At 35.7% G+C, this 19,370-nt stretch overlaps 1 protein-coding gene across 4 annotated transcripts in view; it reads right to left on the bottom strand.

Moving 5' to 3' along the window:
• CAMKMT (calmodulin-lysine N-methyltransferase) overlaps positions 1–19,370 on the bottom strand; it is a 198,925-nt gene that overhangs the window by 7,272 nt on the left and 172,283 nt on the right. For all 4 annotated transcript variants that reach the window (XR_001465680.4, XM_040697080.2, NM_001277589.2 and 1 more), the window contains 3 exons: positions 13,115–13,189; positions 6,268–6,331; positions 994–1,125 (listed from right to left, as the gene is read on the bottom strand). Coding sequence is in view for 3 of the 4 variants with exons in the window: in XM_040697080.2 (XP_040553014.1) it covers positions 994–1,125; positions 6,268–6,331; positions 13,115–13,189 (271 nt within the window). In the remaining variant the exon portion in view is untranslated. The remainder of the gene's footprint in view (positions 1–993; positions 1,126–6,267; positions 6,332–13,114; positions 13,190–19,370) is intronic.

Raw genomic sequence — 19,370 nt, 5'->3', positions numbered from 1 at the left:
CATATGTCTAGATAGTTTTGACAGGAGTCTCTTGAAGTATTAAATTTCATAATAAATTAAATATTTGTTCCTTACAACATAATGTGCATGTTTTTCTTTTAGCATACTCTGATTTCTACCCGATGGTGGCTCTAAACAGAAAATAAATGCATTTCACTCCAATTCTGAACATGTCTATATTTTCAAAGAGTAATTCTTAGAAAATTGCAAGAGGTTATGTCTAAGTCCATACGTGGCCTACAGCAGTGGATTTCTTTATGGTGTGAAATAGAGATCTCAGAATTGCAAGTAATAAATATGATTTTGATAAGCACTTCTACACAGGGAAATAAGAAACTCCTAAAAAGTTTTCTGTGAAGCACCTTCCTCTCCACGTTCTGTATTACTCTATACTTATAAATAATAAAATAGGAGACTGATAACAGTAGCTTTATGTAAGCAAGCTTAGAAATCGCGTTCAGATAAGTGCTTTTGACCTAAATCTTGTAGCGCCTCGATCTGACATATAACCCCACAACTGTGAAATTCTGTATGAGATTTAGCAGTTTGAAGCTGCTAACTGACCCAGCCATAAAGCAGCCAGAGATAAGGATTTAAGGTACAATATGATACAATTAGACATTCACCTCCTATTTATTTCAGTCCATCTCAGTATTTAAACTACTTAAAAGTTGCAAGCTTTTTATTAAAATGTAAATGCTGGTATGCCATATATTTATACGCAGCTAACAAGAAGAAAAAAGGACTCTCATAAATTAGATTTCAGTGAATGAAAAGGGTAAACAGGAGATGCTTCTGCAAAACTCTTCTAGACGTGCAGAGATAAAGGATGGTTCTACCACACAAAATAATCAGATACAAAAATAGCTGTTCAGAAACAGCACACCTAAGGAGCACTTTAATCAAACATTTAGGTTACCTGCCAAAAGGACCATGATCTCTTCAAAATGCAATGCGGATTAAAGTGTTATCTAACACAAGCAGAAAACTAACCTTGGAGTGGAAGTTCGAAATGTGTTCATCATAATTTTCATGTCTTTGGATAGAGAAACCAGCTTTTTCAGCTAGATTGCAAAACTGGTTTAAAGTATTCCCTCTGTGCGGAGCAAATACCATTGCTTTTCCCTGGAACATTAAAAAGAGAATTTATACATTTTTTAAATTGGAAGCGAATGAGATATAACATACACCTGACTAAGCTTTTAGTATACACAGGTTGGAGAAGACAATTGTTCTCTCGGTAAAGTATGAAAACAGGATAATATAAATCATTTTTCAAAATATGCAATATTTCTGTGATTAAACAAAAGCAAAATAGAAACTAATAAATTCTTTAGAGAACTGCCAACTGCAACACATCTGCTCCTTTTCACATAATAGCAGTGTCTACGAATTACCTAGCTAAAACACAGTAAAGGCATACAAAATATACCCTCAATGCAAAGCCATTTGTTAGCTCATGACCACACAAAGACTGTAAATTAATATTTTTCTATTTTTACTCTCACACACAGAAGAGTACCTCCCACTTGATGTCAATGGAATTACAACAGGGCAAAATGGAAGGCAAATGAGACCCAATCACTAATTTTTCAAAAAAAGATATTTTAAGCTACCTGAGCAGTGCAACTGAATTCAACCCTAAATGCAAAAATTGCATTGAAAGCACAACTTAATATTCCTGCATAGTAATTCGGGATCTTTCAAGATGATCAGGCCATTTATGATGCCCAGGCAATATGTTATGGTCCATTAGCTAGTAGTTTGTTCATCCTTCTGTATTTAAGAAAACAAAAATGCTTTACCTTGAACTGATAGATTTTAGACACCCTGTGCGAATTATTCGCCCCAAACCTCACCTACTTGATATAGCATCTCTTAAAATCTTATTTGCAAAATTAATTCTAATTGGCTGAGTATCGTGCTCTGTCACTTGGAATGAAAACCAGTTGAAGAGCTGTAAACAAAGGTTAATACCAACAAACAGCATATCAAATTGAGGTGAACACAAAGTTTACTGCGAGTTCTTTTATTTAACTTCTAATGACAGCTAAGAGTAATTTGTCAGGTGCTGTAACCAACCAAATAGACAAAAAAATGTTTTGTAGGAATCTAAACAAATTACAGAATTATTATACACTGTAGAAGAATATGTGGCTAAAGAAAATGCAATTTCATGTATCAGAAAAAATTAAAAAAAGATTGAATGAAAGAAGGTCAGTAAGAATTCAGGATAGCTATAATGCTGACACATTTAGTGAGGAGGATAGATGACAAATCTATGTGCCACAGCACACGCACTCATACACTGAGACAACACTTGGTGAGGCAGCAACAAAAACTATGTCAGTATCTATGGTACTAATGTGTACATAAAAGACTGCAATCATTAATACCATAGCACTGTATTTATTCTCACAATGTCTCTGTGAGATAGGGAATACTGTTATCCTCATCTCTCTCATGGGAAATTTAAGCACAAAGGAGACCAAGGGCAATACCCAAAGCAACTCATTTTTGTTCATTTGTGTAGCTATAACTTTCATTTTGTGGCTAAATAATTTTATGTGCAAAGGGGTGTGCACTAAAGGCACTGGAATTGCTTATGTAAATGTTAGGTCTGACTATAGGCTCAGGATGAAAAACATTAAACACAGGAAATTCACGATCAGTGTGAAATGTGCCTTAACTTCCCTCACATGCTTGGCATGCTTTAATGTTATCAGGCAGAAGTCAATAGCAAAGGGAGCCTTCAGCCAAGGATCCTCCTCCTGCTGCTGCCATCTCATGCTCCCCAGAACGCTGTTCTGCAGAGACCCCTCCTAACAGAAAGAGGATGACACTCCCCTGGAGTCCCTCATTTTCACCAGCAACTTCACTGTAATGGGAAACATGCACCCCAACCAGGGCATTTACTGACACCACCATTTGTGGGTATTTCAGCAATGGTTGAACTTTCTGAATTTCTTGGGGTGCCAAGCTCAACATCAGTCACCGTTCCAGCAGCTTCGATGAGGCAGTAAGGTTCATGCATCATCACTGCTACCTTAGAGATTTCAGTTTGGAGTCAGCAAATCAGTCCTTCTCACACTGTATAGACTAAGTACTTCAAATTTAATTTGAAAGAGAAATACAGTAAAATAGAGTGTAACTTGGCATATCTCTTAAAAACAGGTTGAAAATCTTGAAGTAACTTCAGAAAAGTAGAATAGTCCTTCATGGACATCACCACACCGTTCCTTTTGGCCTGCTCATTAGCTGGCATAAAAAGCCATTCCTCTATTGAATTTAGTGCATGTCTAAAACACTTGAGGATCTTGCCATTGCTGATTAAAAAAAGAAAATCAAGAAAAAATGAACCATGATTAAGTTTATCACTACAATAAAATTAAAGCAGATAGTGGAGATACCGTGGTCACTTCTAGTCTAACATAATCTTGGCTTAACACAGTTTCTGATCAACTGCCTGATTTGTGTAATTCTGCTACCTGTTGTGCGGGATTGCATTCCCATTTCTGATTTTAAAATCTGACATCATGGTTTAATAACATCCAATTGACTTCACTGGGATTTTGAAGGGATAGGTCACAAAGGAATCACATCCATAATTTTAAAAAATCACACTTTTATTACGAAAATATGCAAACAACTGCTTATTATGTGAGGGAAACTAAATGCACATTTTAATTATAGGGAAAAAAAATCTGCTTTATAGGGAAAAAAAGTTTTCTGCTCTATTATTTTTCTGAAATTCTTTTATTCTAGTTACACCTGAGTTGTTAACACCTGAAAGATGTCTTTCATCTAGATGTGCCTTTCATTTGTTTCTTTGTCAATTTGCCAAAATATTACTAATAATGAAATACAACTTCTACTTTTGAGACAAATTAACTCATGCAGAAAAGTGAACTTAAAATAGTTTACGACTTGGCTTGGGCATAAACTAGTGCCCATACACTAATTTTAATTATCACAACTGACAAATGAGTTCAGTATTTGTTTTTCCTTTATAGGCTGAAGTATAATGCCATTTAATAAAATGCACTCTGATGTTACCCTTGGATTTAAACAGAGCAATATAGAGCAGGAAAAATGATAACAGTGTGATTGTAGCTTCTCTTGGGATCTCAAATAAGCATATGCAAGACACAGGTCTTTCAAGTAAGAGCATGTACTTGATGGTGTAACTCTTTAGCATGCCTTTTTTTCTTTACAAGGAAGCACATTTAAGATGTCCATGCTCCCAGCTTCTACTGCACACAGCCTTTCGCTGTCCTCTTATTTATGAATAACAATTATCTGTAAAGCCATTCCATAACTGGATATCCATTCATATGGCCATCCATGATCTGGGGGTGGGAACAAGTGGCAAGGAGCTGGAATTTCTTAAGATAGCTTCGCTGATGAGAGAAAGGAATTGTGGTCTAAAATACATGTACAGGCTGAGCTAATGATCACACCATGCATATGACAAGAAACAAAAAGTCATCTCCCTTTACATCATCTACATTCACAAAGAATTGTAGCTCACCTGCCCGACAAAGGTATATTCTGAATTCGAATTAGCTGACTGCAAGCAAGAAAGTCAGGCTGGTTTTGGTTTAAAGCCAGGTTAACAATTCATGGACTGTTTACAGATTTGAGCTGTAAACACTGGAAAAAATTCAGGCTGCTTTACCCTCACCATGTTTTAATTCACTTCCTCCAACTGAGTTAGCAGCCCAGTTAAAGAAAGTGTGTGTGTACATATATGCACGTACACATGCATTTGCCAATACAAACTATCACAACCAATCAGAGAAAAGCAACTAATAGCTATTACTACACTCCAGCTAAAAGCTCTAGATAGGTCACAGTTACCAGTGCATCTCTTATACATTTCCTGCTACCAGTGCAGTGGCCTACGGTGATACCTGAATAACCACATGAGGACACTGATCCAGGCCAAAAAAAATATTTTTTGCCTTTTATTAATTTGAGATAATCTTTGTGTTCCAAATCACCTAGAGGTCCTCAAAATTATTGCGTACTGGCAGCTGATGGTATAACACCAAAATCAGAATGCATAACTGTGTGTTCCCTATGTCATTCTTACTTCTACTGATAAAAATATCTAGGTAACATTTTCTTCAGGGTGACTACATTTCTCCTGTCTGCCTGGCAGCTTTGATCCACATCTCATTAAAATCATTCAGTCTTAAGTAACTTGCCTTAAGTCACTCAGGAAAGTCTACGATGGAACCAAGAATAGAAACCTGATCACTCTTAGCAAAGAATGGGATTACTTGCACGGCTAAAATGACTCAGTTTCTTAAGTCTTTGCACGTTTGAGTCTTACATTCCTTATGTAGAGAAAATCTCTCATACAAAAGTAAAATGAAATTCTTAAATAAAATTTGGAGAATGTATTGTTAACCCTAAATAGCTTTGTGTTGAAGTGGAAAATTTCCCATACTGAAAGATTTGTATGGTAAGCATGAAAGGTACAATTCTGTTTCTTTCTTACACACTTCCCTCATGTGTTTTCTCCTATTCCCTTTTTGATCTCTTTCTCTCTCTTTTTCTAATTAGATTCAAGATTATTTGTTGGTTATAAATATATGCATATAACAGCTTCTTTTTGCCTGTAAGTCTCTCAGGTTTATTTTAATAGCCTGACATACCTAAAATATTTTCTCAGTGATGCTCATGTAGAATATGTAGCATTTTATTAAGAGCTTGATTTCACTATGTTTTAAAATAGAAAATAAGTAAATATAAAGCCTACTTCATGAAAAAAAAAGTTTTGTGCTACAACATATGCATAAGGGGTTTATTCATTTCATATAAACAGAAATGAAAAGAAAAAAATATTCTTTCATAATAAATAAATACAAAATGACAAAGGTTACAATTGAAAGGATTACAAATGACAGAAGCCAACATAAAAACTTTCAATATCGTACTTTTACTTTAATATGAAGACATTATTATCAAAGGAAAATACTCGAGAAACGCTTTGATAAAAATAATCTCATGCTATCTTTGAAGCGGTTTCATTTATTTTACTACCCACTGTGTTCCTTATCTGAAGGCCAAGTATAAGAAGTTTCCTAGTTTATGATTAGGAAAGAATCTGATAGATTAGAAGACTCAATTGAAGTTGGACATAATAAGTATTAAAGTATTACATGACATTAATCCTGCCATTCCATTACTCTCTCAATCATTGTGCACAGACTAATTATTCTGAAGCCAGTGTTCAGGAGAAAATAGAAACATACTTACACTGGGTTGGAGTAATCTCTTTATTGCATCAACAAGGCTAGCTCTGTACCGGTCCAGAAACAGGCTGACATTGAGAAGAGAACAGAATCCAGATTAAAATGGGTTTTCAATTCTAATGATACTAATGCAGATAAGTACAAGGCTAATTACATATGTTTACACAATGCTGTAAAAGAGAAACTGGGGTCTATATTCCTGTGGTCCAATTCAAGTACTTTTTAATGAAAAAAATAAACAAAAATAGGTGAAGCCTGAAGCAAATATCATCTAAACCATAGCTCAAATATCAGCAGGAACCTTTGCGAGGCTGAAATTCACAGATCACATATACATGCTATTAAAATACTACCCTATCAGAAATCAGAATCAATACACTGTGATACAAAGCTAACATTTTACATGCTTTCTGTACAAGGGAGGGTGGAATTTTTAGAAGTATCTTCTATTGTACTTTGGGTGCTATTATTAAAGGTATTTTTTTCCTTTTCCCTTTACAGTTGTAGCATTAATTCATTATTATGTATTATTCAGATTTTTTCTATTTTTATATCTATGCCTATCTCTCCACAGAAAGTGTTACAAGCCCCTAACTCCTCACTCCCTCAAATGCTGTTCAAACAGAATGACCCAGATCATATAGAGCTGTCGTCCCTCAAGACTGAAATCCTTCATCTCCTCCACTGACAGCAGCAAAGTCAATTTTCCCATGCAATGTTGTCAACATGCTCATCCCTATTTTGGCATGATTACCCCACGATTTGTGGGAATAATCCATTCTTCATGCCCCTCAGTACCTTAACGCATATACTAACACTGGCAACCAGGGTACCAATCACTCTTGACTAGATATTTGTGGACATGTAGTTCATGTGGATAAGAGACATTTAAAATGGTTAGTGAACAACCATCAGATAGTAACCAATGCCTTTCAGTCCTTACTACCGTGGGCTGCATTTATATTGGTAATTCAGATTACAAAGACTCCTATCAAGCAGGCCATAAATAATGTGACTCTTTTTTCATATTTTTCATTCTTTAATAAAACTACTTCCAGTTTCTGTCAAGTTCAAGTTCCACACTAGAAGGCATTTTGTCCATTCTTTATGATGCTTTTCTACAGTCTCCATTCCTCTTTACTACAATAAAACTTTCCGAAGGGTGGGTGACTTTTTTTCAGGTTTGAAATTTCTAAATGAATATATGAAAACAGTGGCCTGCTAACTGCGAGCCAGTCAGTAATAACAGAATATGTGTGGATAGGTAAGGACGCTCCACAGTTACCAAAGAGAATACAATATTAAGTATGAAAGGGTGATGCAACTGTATAAGAATTGTAAATTTTCCTGAGTAGGAAAATAAAAAAAAGAGCCTTGTCAGCAACTAAATATCAATGAAAACTGGCAGACCCCCATATTGTTGGAAAATATGTAGACTGGCTATCCATCTACCCCACATTTCTTAAAGAACATTTTGTATAGAAGTATTACATTTTTAATTCCTTCAGGAAAATACTGAATTACTGGATGATAAGCCAACTGACAGCCTGTCCAAAAGGAAATTCAAATTTTAGCAATTGGCATGATAGCTGCTCTTCAACCTTGATTAATCTTATTGGAAGAAATGGACAAATATTTGTATAAACTTAATTCATTGAAACAGCAGTTGATCTCTGTAATGTCTCCCGAGAGCTTTAGTCACACTCATTTCAGGTAGATCTCCATACAGATAGACACCGTAAGACATTACTTTGGCAGGAACACGGCCACCTGCAGAAGAGAAGGAATACAGTGCACGAGTTCTCTCCAAAGAGAATCTCCAAAAATAATTAATTTTCTTCAACATGAAACATCACAATTTTGATGCACTTTTCCAGAGCTAAAATTCATTTTCCAGGGACCTTCATACCATTCTGTCTTTTTACAATGCGACAGAGGCACAATTACTGCTACCAGTCTCATTCCTTTGCAGTAATATAATTATAGGTCTTTATTCACCAAGAGCTTCAAATATCCAGGTGATCTGCCAAGAGACTGGACAACTTCAAGGATATCATTTCTGCCTGACACCCACTTGATATTTGAATGTTAAAGGAGACAGACTGAGACCTGCCACATACTCTGACCAGAGGGAGCATGGAAGAACACTTCTAGTTTCCCTCTGAGTTGGAGGATGCCCCGGATGAGGAAAAACCAGAAGTTGTCAGATGATCTGTGATGCACATTGGTCCAGCATAGGATTTGGCCCTTGGAAGGAGATTTAGTCACGCAATTCCTCTTAGCGGTAGCATTTGTAGGATTAAATACTAACATAGCATACTGAATATGTACCCCATGGAAAATCCTTTAAAGCTCATTCAAATTACATAATATATTGTTCTAAACCACTCTCACTTTGTTCTCATACCTCATTTTAAATTTCGCTTGACTCACTTTGGTGGGCTCAGTATTTTTTCTATTAAAAAATCTGATATATGTTTTTTTTTTTTCTATTAAAAATATCTCATTTTTATGTAGAAAGGAACCTGTGAAAATCCCGGTGTAGGACAAGAATAAAAAGGTTTTTTTGGGGGCAGAAAAAGTTTCTGATCTTGGCAGTAAAGAGGCAAGAACATGGTTTATGACTTGGCCATTGTGTAGGCAGTGCTGTTAATCTGTAAAATCACATGAAAGTTTACACCAAAGTTGTATATTAGCAAGACACAATGAAACATTTAATTAAAAAGGTAGATTCTTTTTTCATTTCATGCTGCTGTTTTGTCTCATTATCTTGTGCCTTGCAACAACTGGCACGTGCTTACATTTATAGACCGCAATGTGAACTTATTCTTCTTTTTGCACATTTTCAATTAGAAAAGGAGCTTAGTTTACAGGTGTACTTCAGAAATGTTTACATTTAGTGAGTGACCTGTGTAAGTGTCACTTTTACTTGACCTTCACTTGTATGGCTAACATAAACCAAAACAACCTTCTACACTGTCAGATTACAATGCACTTGAACGTGTGGGCAAGAAAACAGACTTGAAATGAATACTAGATTTAAACTGACGAAGAATACAAATCTTACTGCATTCCTGCAGAAAATTTTTTTTATATTAAATTAAATACTTACAGGAAAAAAATGGTATATTTTAAATTACCTAAAGGATATTTTCAGTTCAGCTTTGCATTCCTGTTGAATTCATGACTCCTCGTGACTTCAGCGAGAGTCTCAGCAGGGAAAGTAATGTGGGACAGGCCTGCCAGCTTCTGCTGTGAAAATCCTTGCACATGTGCCAAACTTTAAGAATACAATCACTCTAACTACATAAAGTTGGATACCATGCATTTAAGAGGTGATACGAAGTTTTAGACCATATTCTGTCTCTACATTAAAATTATGCGTAAAAATTCAGTTTGCAAAAACCTGCAAGGCAAAGATCTTTCTGCTGGCTCTCCCTTAATGACCCTGTTTTCTCAGACTAAAAATCTCAGCAACTTCCTTCCTTCTTTCCTTCCTTCCTTCCTTCCTTCCTCCCTTCCTCCCTTCCTTCCTTTCTTTTTCTTTCTTTCTTTCTTTCTTTCTTTCTTTCTTTCTTTCTTTCTTTCTTTCTTTCTTTCTTTTTCTTTCTTCCTTCCTTTCTTCCTTTCTTTTCTTTCTTTCTTCCTTCCTTTCTTTGTCTTAACAAAGAAAATAATCAGAAATGTGAGGCTCCTAGGAGCTTTGGACGAGTCTTGTTTGTGGCGCATCCACATAGACACCTGTTATTTCTCCTCTCTAGTCATACTCATGCTCACATTTCCAGCATCTGCTTGACCTTGTACCTATAAGCGCAGGTCAAATGAAAGTTCATAATTCTGGCAGCCTCACCTGGCCTTGAAAATGCTGCTTAAAAAAACGAAGTGAGTGGATATGCTCTAAAAATTCCATTATTTCAGTAATTTCTTCCAATGTATCCTTCTTCCAGGTGTGGACTTGCTGAGATATATATTTTTTTCCTTATTTTTTATCTCATAGTTGACATTTTACAAGTTATTTCGGAACTGCTGAGCCATGAAACTATTTTTATTGTCAAAATCCTGAATGGTTAAATAATGACTAGCTTTCACCGTTTGCCTCTTATTTATTTTATAATCTAGTTGAGCTTCTAAATTTAGCTGTTAACTAATAGACTGTCTGTTCTGGGAAGTAACTTATTTTCCACCCCTGCACACAAGGTTTACGAATGCCTGACTGTAAATATATGAATATAAACACATCACTGCTTGTTGTAATCACGTACATTTTTACTTGAACCACCATGTGGATTTGGAATATGTTTATGAATAGAGCTTGTTTTCATGTAAATGGGATCAAGTAGTACCACTGGTTAGCTATTCAGGGAATCAGACAATATCACCCTTGCTGGAAATACTTCAATACAAATTTATCCATGTACCTAATATTTGAAGTCAGATTTTTTGCTTTATAGTTCTCTGTTCTAATCCCAGATTTTATTGACTGACAATGAGCTATATGGTGGTGTTAAACTAAATACAATCTATCCTATCTGTTTTTATCACTGAGTACTTCAGGTTTCAGCTGTGGAGCTGTAAGAAAAGAGATTTCTTTTCCTCTTCAATGACAGCCCAAAAATTCAGAAAGCAAAAATCCTGCCAACAGTTCTAAAGCCAATTCTATACCTCGGCAGAGAAATACATGAAAATGAAAAGAAGATTTGAGTTTGATAAAGCAAGGAACACTTTTTTTCCCCAGCTTTTTCATGTATCAGAAAATCTAGTGTCCGTAACTAAAAGAATGATTTTTAAAAGAAGCAAACAATAAAGGGATTTCATGCTTATTAAACTAGATATATGGGCACTTGGAATAAGAAAACAGAGGCAATTTCTGAATAAAAACACGTGCTTTAAACTAACCTGCACATTTCTATTTATTTTTTAGAAATCTATAAATATTTATACACTTACCTGCATCGTAAGTGCTTCAAAATAAACATACAAAATGTGGGGATTGCAAATGCATAATGTATTTTACCTGTCATGTGTGATTCTTTGTTTCCTAAAGAAACTACACAATTTCCAAGAAGACCAGGAGGAGTATTAGCAAGAATATTACTGGAAAAAAAACCCACCAACTTAAGTCTCGCTCTGCTGTACTCACAGCACAAATAGGATGACATGGTGTGAGTATCAAGAACACAAGAGATGGCACAGCCAGGTTGTTTTGATATTTGCGTGAAGAACAAATTTAACTCTAAATCTCTTGGCAAGACCTTGCTTCACCCACATAATCTGGAGAACATCCATATGTGAGCCTTGTCTAAGCCTCCGAGAAGACTGCTGCCCTCCTGCTCATGTCCGCCAGCACTCTGATCTGACTTTCATACTTAATCTGATCTAATCCTGCCCAGCATTAACTTCATCTGTGCAATGAAACCTGGAGTATCCATTCTAATATTTGGTGAGGAAGGCATTTACTAAATTACTTGCTGAAATCATATGGTGTTGTTTAGCTCCTTATTTTAATCAGATGATGCATCTCTGAGGCACATTATCAGCGATTAGTTAGAAACCCTCCTCTGTCCTTTTTGGGAACAAAGAACTCCTCTGAAATTAAATGAAGCACTGTTGCATTCTGCAAACAAGCAGATATTAGAAATAGGAGAAAAAAGAGGACTAAATACGCTTTCTCTGGTGTTATACAAAAATGATAACTTTTTTGAAATCAGAAGAGTTTGCTTAAATAGTAAAACATCAAACAAGAAAAAAACAATTAAAAACAACAACAAAAAAGCTCCAGAGGAATATTTTATCAGAAGCCTCTTTAAAAGAACATTGTTTAAAAAGACAATAGACAGCTTCACACTTCCCTTTCCCTTTTTCCTTTAACTGTTTCTCAGTAAGATATAGAAATCTGCCGAACTGAGCTATCTGAGGAAGTCCTTGTTTTCAGAATTTGGTCCTTTACAATGTGCAGTGCAACAAAACATAAACAGCTTTTTCTGGTTTAGACATTTAAAGGGTCAAGAGGAAATTTTAATGAGACACAGACTTACTTCAAAATAACTACTCTTCTAAATTAAATCTGCACATCTCTTTTTACGTTTAATTTATTTATTGCGAATAATTAATAATTTGCCATTTAAAAAGTTAGCACGCTGTAAATAAAGCAAACACAATTCTACAAATTCAGTATCAATAATGGTTTCTGTCAATAAAATGTATTTGCATGAATTATTAAACAATATCCTGTATTACAACACGTATCCATCTTTTCATAAATTAAATGGTGTACTCTGATTTTTTTACTATGAATTCTCTTACAATTAACATGTGCCACTGTAAATAACATAAAGCCTTTTTCTACAAATACTGCTGTCAAATTGATTTAAGAAGCAGAATGTCATGGGGAAAAAAGGGTTATGAAACCTTTTTTTCCTTGGAAAGATTTTCCAGGGAGCAAAAAATATATCCCCTTATATCAATAGTCAGATCTTTCCTAAGAAGTAAGCTAATTGAGCTGTTTGTGTTGATAAACTCCCTTTTCTCCAGACTGTTCCTCACTGAGCCATAATTATTTGCAATTTGCCTAAGTCGTCCATTTACTGATACGTCAAGCATGAAACAGAGGCAATTCCAGAAAATGGAAATGCTTCTCAAAATCAATCTTTGGGAAATAATGTGGTAGAAGTTACTGTGTGATAGAAGACTACCTTATAACTGTCACATGGAGATGAATATTAATTTGTTGAGGTTAAGGTGGCTTTGTGCTTCATTTGTTGACTTTGCTTAGCCATCAGCAAGCAGCACAGTACAATTACTCCAGCAAAGCTATTTTTCTAACATGAGTTTTATGATTTTTATGTACTTACCAGTCAGCACACATAACAATGTCAAAATGTCCTTCCAGTTGAGAGACATCTGTCTCATTATCCCATCGTAAAATGCTGGAGGAAAAAAAAAGATTTTTTTAAAAAATGAAGAAAAAATAAAAAAAGGACTTACATTTTTGATCTTGAGATTTAAAAAATATTAATATCATTCTATGTGACACAGGAGTGTTTTTAAGAGCTTACACTTGTTACTTTCAAAAATGAGTGTAAAAATATTGTTCTGTGTATTTTTCGATTTTAAATCTCAAAGGCGAAGAGCCACCTTTTAATTATATCAGAAAGGCAATCCACGCAGGTTCTGATGAGTGGATCACCAAGAAACATTCATTTCTGAGTTAGTGACACCTGTACGGCCTCAGATTTTTACCCCTTAAATGAGGAAGCACAAGGAAGCTAAGCTTGGGTATTGACAATCTGAATGAAATAGGAATTTGCAGACCAAATGGATCTTCGTTACATCTGGCAGGCAAGCCGACTGTGCTTCTCACTGATGAAGTGAGCATTCACTTGGGCTCAGGGGAGGAAGGACAGGGCGAAAGAATGCCAAGCTTAACTCTGGTGCTGGCTATGTCACCTCAGGCAAGCTTAAAAATACAGCAGCGCTGACTTTGTCAACACCTATTCTCTTCTAGGTGATAAGTTATTTAATTCTGAGATACCTAATAGCAGGCAAGAATGCACTTTTGTGCAAAGTTCTTTGTTTATAAACGCTGCCAAATTATGTAGGTGCCACAAAGGATTTCGGTGCTTGGCTCCGTTTTAAAAATAGCAAACCAGTGTTGGAATTTATGGCATACTTAAAATATCATTACCCCAACGATTCGAAACTGCATTTCTATTTCTAGGCTATTTTTAAGGGGGGGGAGAAAAAAAAAAAGAATCCATCTTTCTTTTTCATTTCCTGGTTATTTATAATAGAAAGTAGATAAATATTTATGGGAAATGCACTTGTGGGGGAAGGGTCTAATCTGATCTTGTCAGGTTGTGCATGCTTATCTCAGTTTTGTATGAGTCTTGACCAAATAGACCCTTTAGTCTTCCCACAGCTATAATCTACTTCTGGTTAAAAGCCATCTCCATTCACATACTAGTCCTAATATTTAACTGAGGATCAGTTATAATGCATTCATTCAAACATGTTCACTAAGTATGCAGGGAAAAAAGAAGGTTTTTTCATTTACTATACTCTATGCAAAATGTTGGTGGATATATAGGTCAATTGAGATAGACTCGCCGAGAATTAAAGTACTAGTATATGAGTATATACATGTAAATAGACACCAAATTTGAGAGAGAATGCTGTCAAAAGATGGAAATTATGAAAGGAGAGGCCCAATTGGTCGGGACAGCTTTGAATATCTGGGTGTCAGTGTACCCAAACAAATGGGAACTCATTAGCCCATTTTCCCTCCTGGAATTTACTGTGGCAATCCAAAGAGAGAAAAGAGTAGATTAATTTAATTTTCCCCCCCCAAATTGAAAGTATGCCAGATCTTAGAAGCCTAGGTAGCTTTGCACACTGGCACGCAGCAGGCATCCAGTAGTGGAAAGTGACAAAGGAGAGTTCTCACTCTCAGCTGCTGGCTGCCTGCTGGCTACCAGCAGCTTTTTCAACCCTGTTTCCGTGGAAACTTAGGTTAGAATGGTGAAAATTAGGTAAAGGTAAGTTTTGTGGGTTTAAAGCACGCACTCTAATATTTTAAGAATCGTGAAGCAGAACTGGAAATTGGTAGACGAACTGTGAGCCTTAAAAGGCCACCTTTGGTTCTCATTGCTACAGAAACAGAGATCTTATCAGTACCACTATAGGGATTTGAATTATGTTTTTTTTAACCCATATATTTACTATACTTCACACACACAATTAGGAAGGCAGTCTCCTGGAAAACAAAGTCTCTCTCATGTTACTGTCAGGTTTGCACTGAGCACCAGAACACAGCATTTTCTTTGTACACCCACTATAGGCACAAGGGAGATGGTGCAGGTAGGCAAAAGAAACCATAACGCTGGGCAAAATCTGGAGTGGATGACTTGCCAGGAGCATGAGCAACATGGTTGGCATGTGTGTTGCAACAAGGAGTGAGCCACAGGCCTCACATTCAGCCATAAGCCAGTCTTCCTCCACTTCCCTAATGTTGCACGAGGGCTGATCTTTGTCACTAGATCCAGTACTGTAGTTTTGCAAAGGCCAGTAACAAATTTAAATGTAAGATTTTTAAATTCAATTTTGCCATTAGCATTCAGAAGTATAAGGAAAATCTTCATCCGTGGGGAGAAATAACCACATAAACTAAAGATAATTTGTATAAAATAAATAACACAACAGGAGTCATTCTGATCTCACTCAGGATGTATGCATACCACTGGGAAAGGTGAGACTACAAGCAGCATATCCTTGCTATCCTTAGACAAGTGTAAATATTACCAGTAAGTAAAGCACAGCTAGGGTACATGAAGCTCAATACAGACTGCAATGTTGGAAATTGTTAGGTAGCTTAATCTGGGCTACCCTATCTACACTGTTATCTGCTCAATGCTTCCACAAATTTGCATGAGCTGCAATCATACATCTGCATCTGCACCTGTAAAGCAGACATGCCCCCTCGTATTAGAGAATCAGAAATAATTCTGCTCAGAGTCAGCATTATTACATCATTAACACTGATGTCAGAATCAGCCTGGTTCTGAATCAGAATCATATAATTTCAATTCTAGGGAAAGTAGTGAATCAGAGTCAGGATATTTATAAATACCATCAACTACCAGTAAGACTTCCTATAATCTAAATATAATTCCTGAATTTGAAGAACAGCAAAACCCACTGATACTGCAAAACCACTGATATGTGAAGATGTATCTAAGTGCATGTGATCCATATGTACTTTATGTACTTCTTCTAGGGATTATTGAGGACGTGATTCATGGACTCAGTTGTCAGATCTGAAATGAATACCAAAGACAACATAAAGTAAGTGCTGATCGCATTTCTATTTAAAGAAAAGTACTGCTAGGAAACTCAGAAGCGTGTTAGCAACAGAAATATGAAAAAAATCAGTCTTAATGAAGCTTCCTGTAAAAACAGAAATAAAATAAAACAATGTCATGCCATAAAAAGTCTTTTTTATGTAAGTATCATGCTGAGTGCAGTCACAAAAAATACAAGCCTTCGTTATCCTTCCCTCTTGTTCCCTTTCCAATGATACTGACTTGGTGGACATACACTTGGTGGACGTAAAACAGACTATTTTCAGAAATAGTAAAATTCAGAACAGATTTTATTTCTTATTGATTATTTAATAATCAACAAATATTAACACGAGGATCATGGTGCCAAACAATTGGGAAGCCTGAGAAGAAGATTTCTATAATGTTGTTTTTTTCAGTCTGCATGAATTCTTTGGATGGTCATCTCAGGAAAGAAAAAGAAAGTTTCTGAAGCTTCGAGATATTTGTTTTCCACTTTTATTTTTTTCCATAAAAATAAGAAATTTTAAAGCTATAATATTTGTAAGCCTTTGTTTCAAGGGAAGATGCTACAGTACTAACAGTTGAAATTATTTTGTAAATTTGGGAAGTGTACTTTATGGTCTACTCCTGTCTAAATCGTACTGTCGATGGCACTAAAAAAAAACACCCACAAACATTTAAGGCTGTGTAAAGCCCAGTACTGACATTTATTTTGTGCTGGCTTTTTTTAACTTATACAGGTTATGTTTCTTGGAGTTGAAAATAAGTATTTGGTTTCAGAAAAAAAGAAGGACCTGAAACCCACTGAAAATAGAAACTGTTTTGGGTTCTCTTCTGACTGTAAGAAGATTAGAGATAACACGGGACCCAAGGGAAAGACACAACGGGAAAGACACAATTGTTAGTGCGTCTACTGTTAATAGATGAACGCTCCTCACCTGCCATTTAAGCCAAGATGATGGTGGATGAAGCTTGGCACCCAATAATGGCTGCTCTATCAAATGAATTTGACCAGTTTTCAGCAGAAAAGTACCCACGTCACAAATCTATTACTATAATTAGCAATCTTGATGGCAGTCCTAGCAAAAAGGACAAGAACTGAATGAACTGTGGATAATGAACTACCCTCTCACAGGCAGAGGTGGCTTCTCCTGGTCAGAGAGAAAGCATACTATCAAAACAGTCTGAGAAAATATGTACTGATGCTTTAGTTTCTGAGATCATCAATCTCACACCATTTTAAAGCATCAACTTCATTTTTAAAAAAGTAGAAAAGAAAGAAAAAAGAACGAAAGCATGTTTTTTAATTTCTTCATTTCTTTCTTTTCTTTTTTCCCCTCACTTATGTTTTAAATTGCCAAACAGGCAAGATCAACTAAGAAAACAGATACTGAAAAAAAAAGCATCCTTTCTTTAAGTTCTATCAACCTACCCTTCCCCCCCCGCCTCCCCCCAATATTCCTCTGTGTTTAAAAGAAGGAAAAAAAAAAAAAAAACCACAGCAAAACAGCAAGCATAACAAAGACATTAAGGCACTTCCCCTGTATAGTAATCCTAATTTATGGAAGACAGTATAACAGATGTCAACACTCTTTATCTTAACACTAGTGAAGTATCACAACAATCTACAGCAAAAGACCTGATTTTACTGGGTTTTCATTTCTCATACAAAGTTCCTCAGTACTATTTTTATTCAACTTCTGTTATTCAGTGGTTGTGGTTGTCTAGGCGGGTAACTTAAATTAAAAAAAAAAAAAAAAAATCACACACACAAAAAATCAAGTTAAGTCTTGGATAATAGAAACTTGAAACACTTCCAAGACTCTCTGAGATGTTTTTGAGATGAATGGCATAGGTTAGAGTAGCTCTCAAGTTAGCAAAAGAGACATTGTGCAAATACAGGCAAAAAAATCAAAATTAGAAGAAAGGACAAAAGACAAGAGAACGTGCCTTGCTTCAAACTGTATTCATAGTTGTAATAAGGATTGTTTAAAATGCCCCAGTTAGCAGATGAACATCTACCTAGTACCACTCTCTACCCACCTCTTCTTTTCATATTTTAATTTAGGTTTCAGTTTTGAAAAGTATTATCATTGGTATGTATACTGTTTCAGGTAAAAGATCGTGTCTCGGGATTTATATGACTTTTTTCTATGACATTAACCAAGCATGTTCATTAACACATTAACAAAAGGCATCACCAGGATGTTTCTCCACGTCTTGATCTTTGTTTGAGATTACTCAGTTTTGCACAAAGATCAAAAAGATGGATATTAACTACTGACAGAGGTGATGTATATACCTATCATTACAACTCTTCTGGAGTCTTTCAAGTTTGCCTGCTATCATTTCCCCGTCCTTATTTTTTCATTAGGCTGTTTTTATTTCTCCATCTTCTTCTATCTTTTGCCTTTCTAAGTTTTGCTCTCTCACTTTGCTCTGTATACTTATCCATTATTTCATCCCCCACAATGCATAACTGGTATCAAGAGACCAAGATTAAATTTCAAACCACAGGTAACCAACATCAATCATTCTTTCTTTCCGCTCATACTTCTACACAGTTTGAATGCAATATGCACAATTGCTGATGGAAATTTCTCATATTTCTGATAATTTTGCAGTGCCTCATCTCAATGTCATCTTCCTGTGAATTTTACTTCCAGGTTATCTCTTCCATAAATGCAAATCCCACTACTCAATTCTGTACTACAAGGCGTCTAGACTCATAACTCATCTTTTTTCAAAGACTCAGTGAGTGAGAAGCTCATTGCAAGGCTTCATTGTTACCTCCATTTCTTGATCCCTAGGGACATGACAATTAATTACAGTCTATAATCTAGATTTAGTTTTGACCCTCCTCTGTATATATAAACCTCAACTCTGTTCAGATTTTGCCAATTTTCTTTGCATAGCATCTCTTAGAAGTTTCCTGTCTACCCACTCCACTTTAACTCTTGACCATGTCATCATCATGAACATCTTAACATTACAATATTGTTCTCTCCTAGAAAATGCAGTCTTTCCCTATTAATATTTATTCAGTAAGCTGCTGCAAAGATTGTTTTTCTTGCCTATAACCATGATCTTGTCACCTTTCTCTTTGTATTTTTCCAGGTAAGTTTCAAGTCTTGTCTTTCAAATGCTTCACAGAAGTTCACTTCCCTATTTGCTATCTCTCATTCAATACTGAAAGAACAAGCTCCTTCTTTAATCAGCCCTAATGTCAGCCTACATTTTCCACTTAGCTTTTCAAGAAAGCACCTTT

The sequence above is a fragment of the Gallus gallus genome, chromosome 3 (assembly GCF_016699485.2).
Source record: "Gallus gallus isolate bGalGal1 chromosome 3, bGalGal1.mat.broiler.GRCg7b, whole genome shotgun sequence".
NCBI lineage: Eukaryota > Metazoa > Chordata > Aves > Galliformes > Phasianidae > Gallus > Gallus gallus.
The sequence above is the reverse complement of the archived record's forward strand: the minus strand, read 5'-3'. Positions and strand labels throughout refer to the sequence as shown.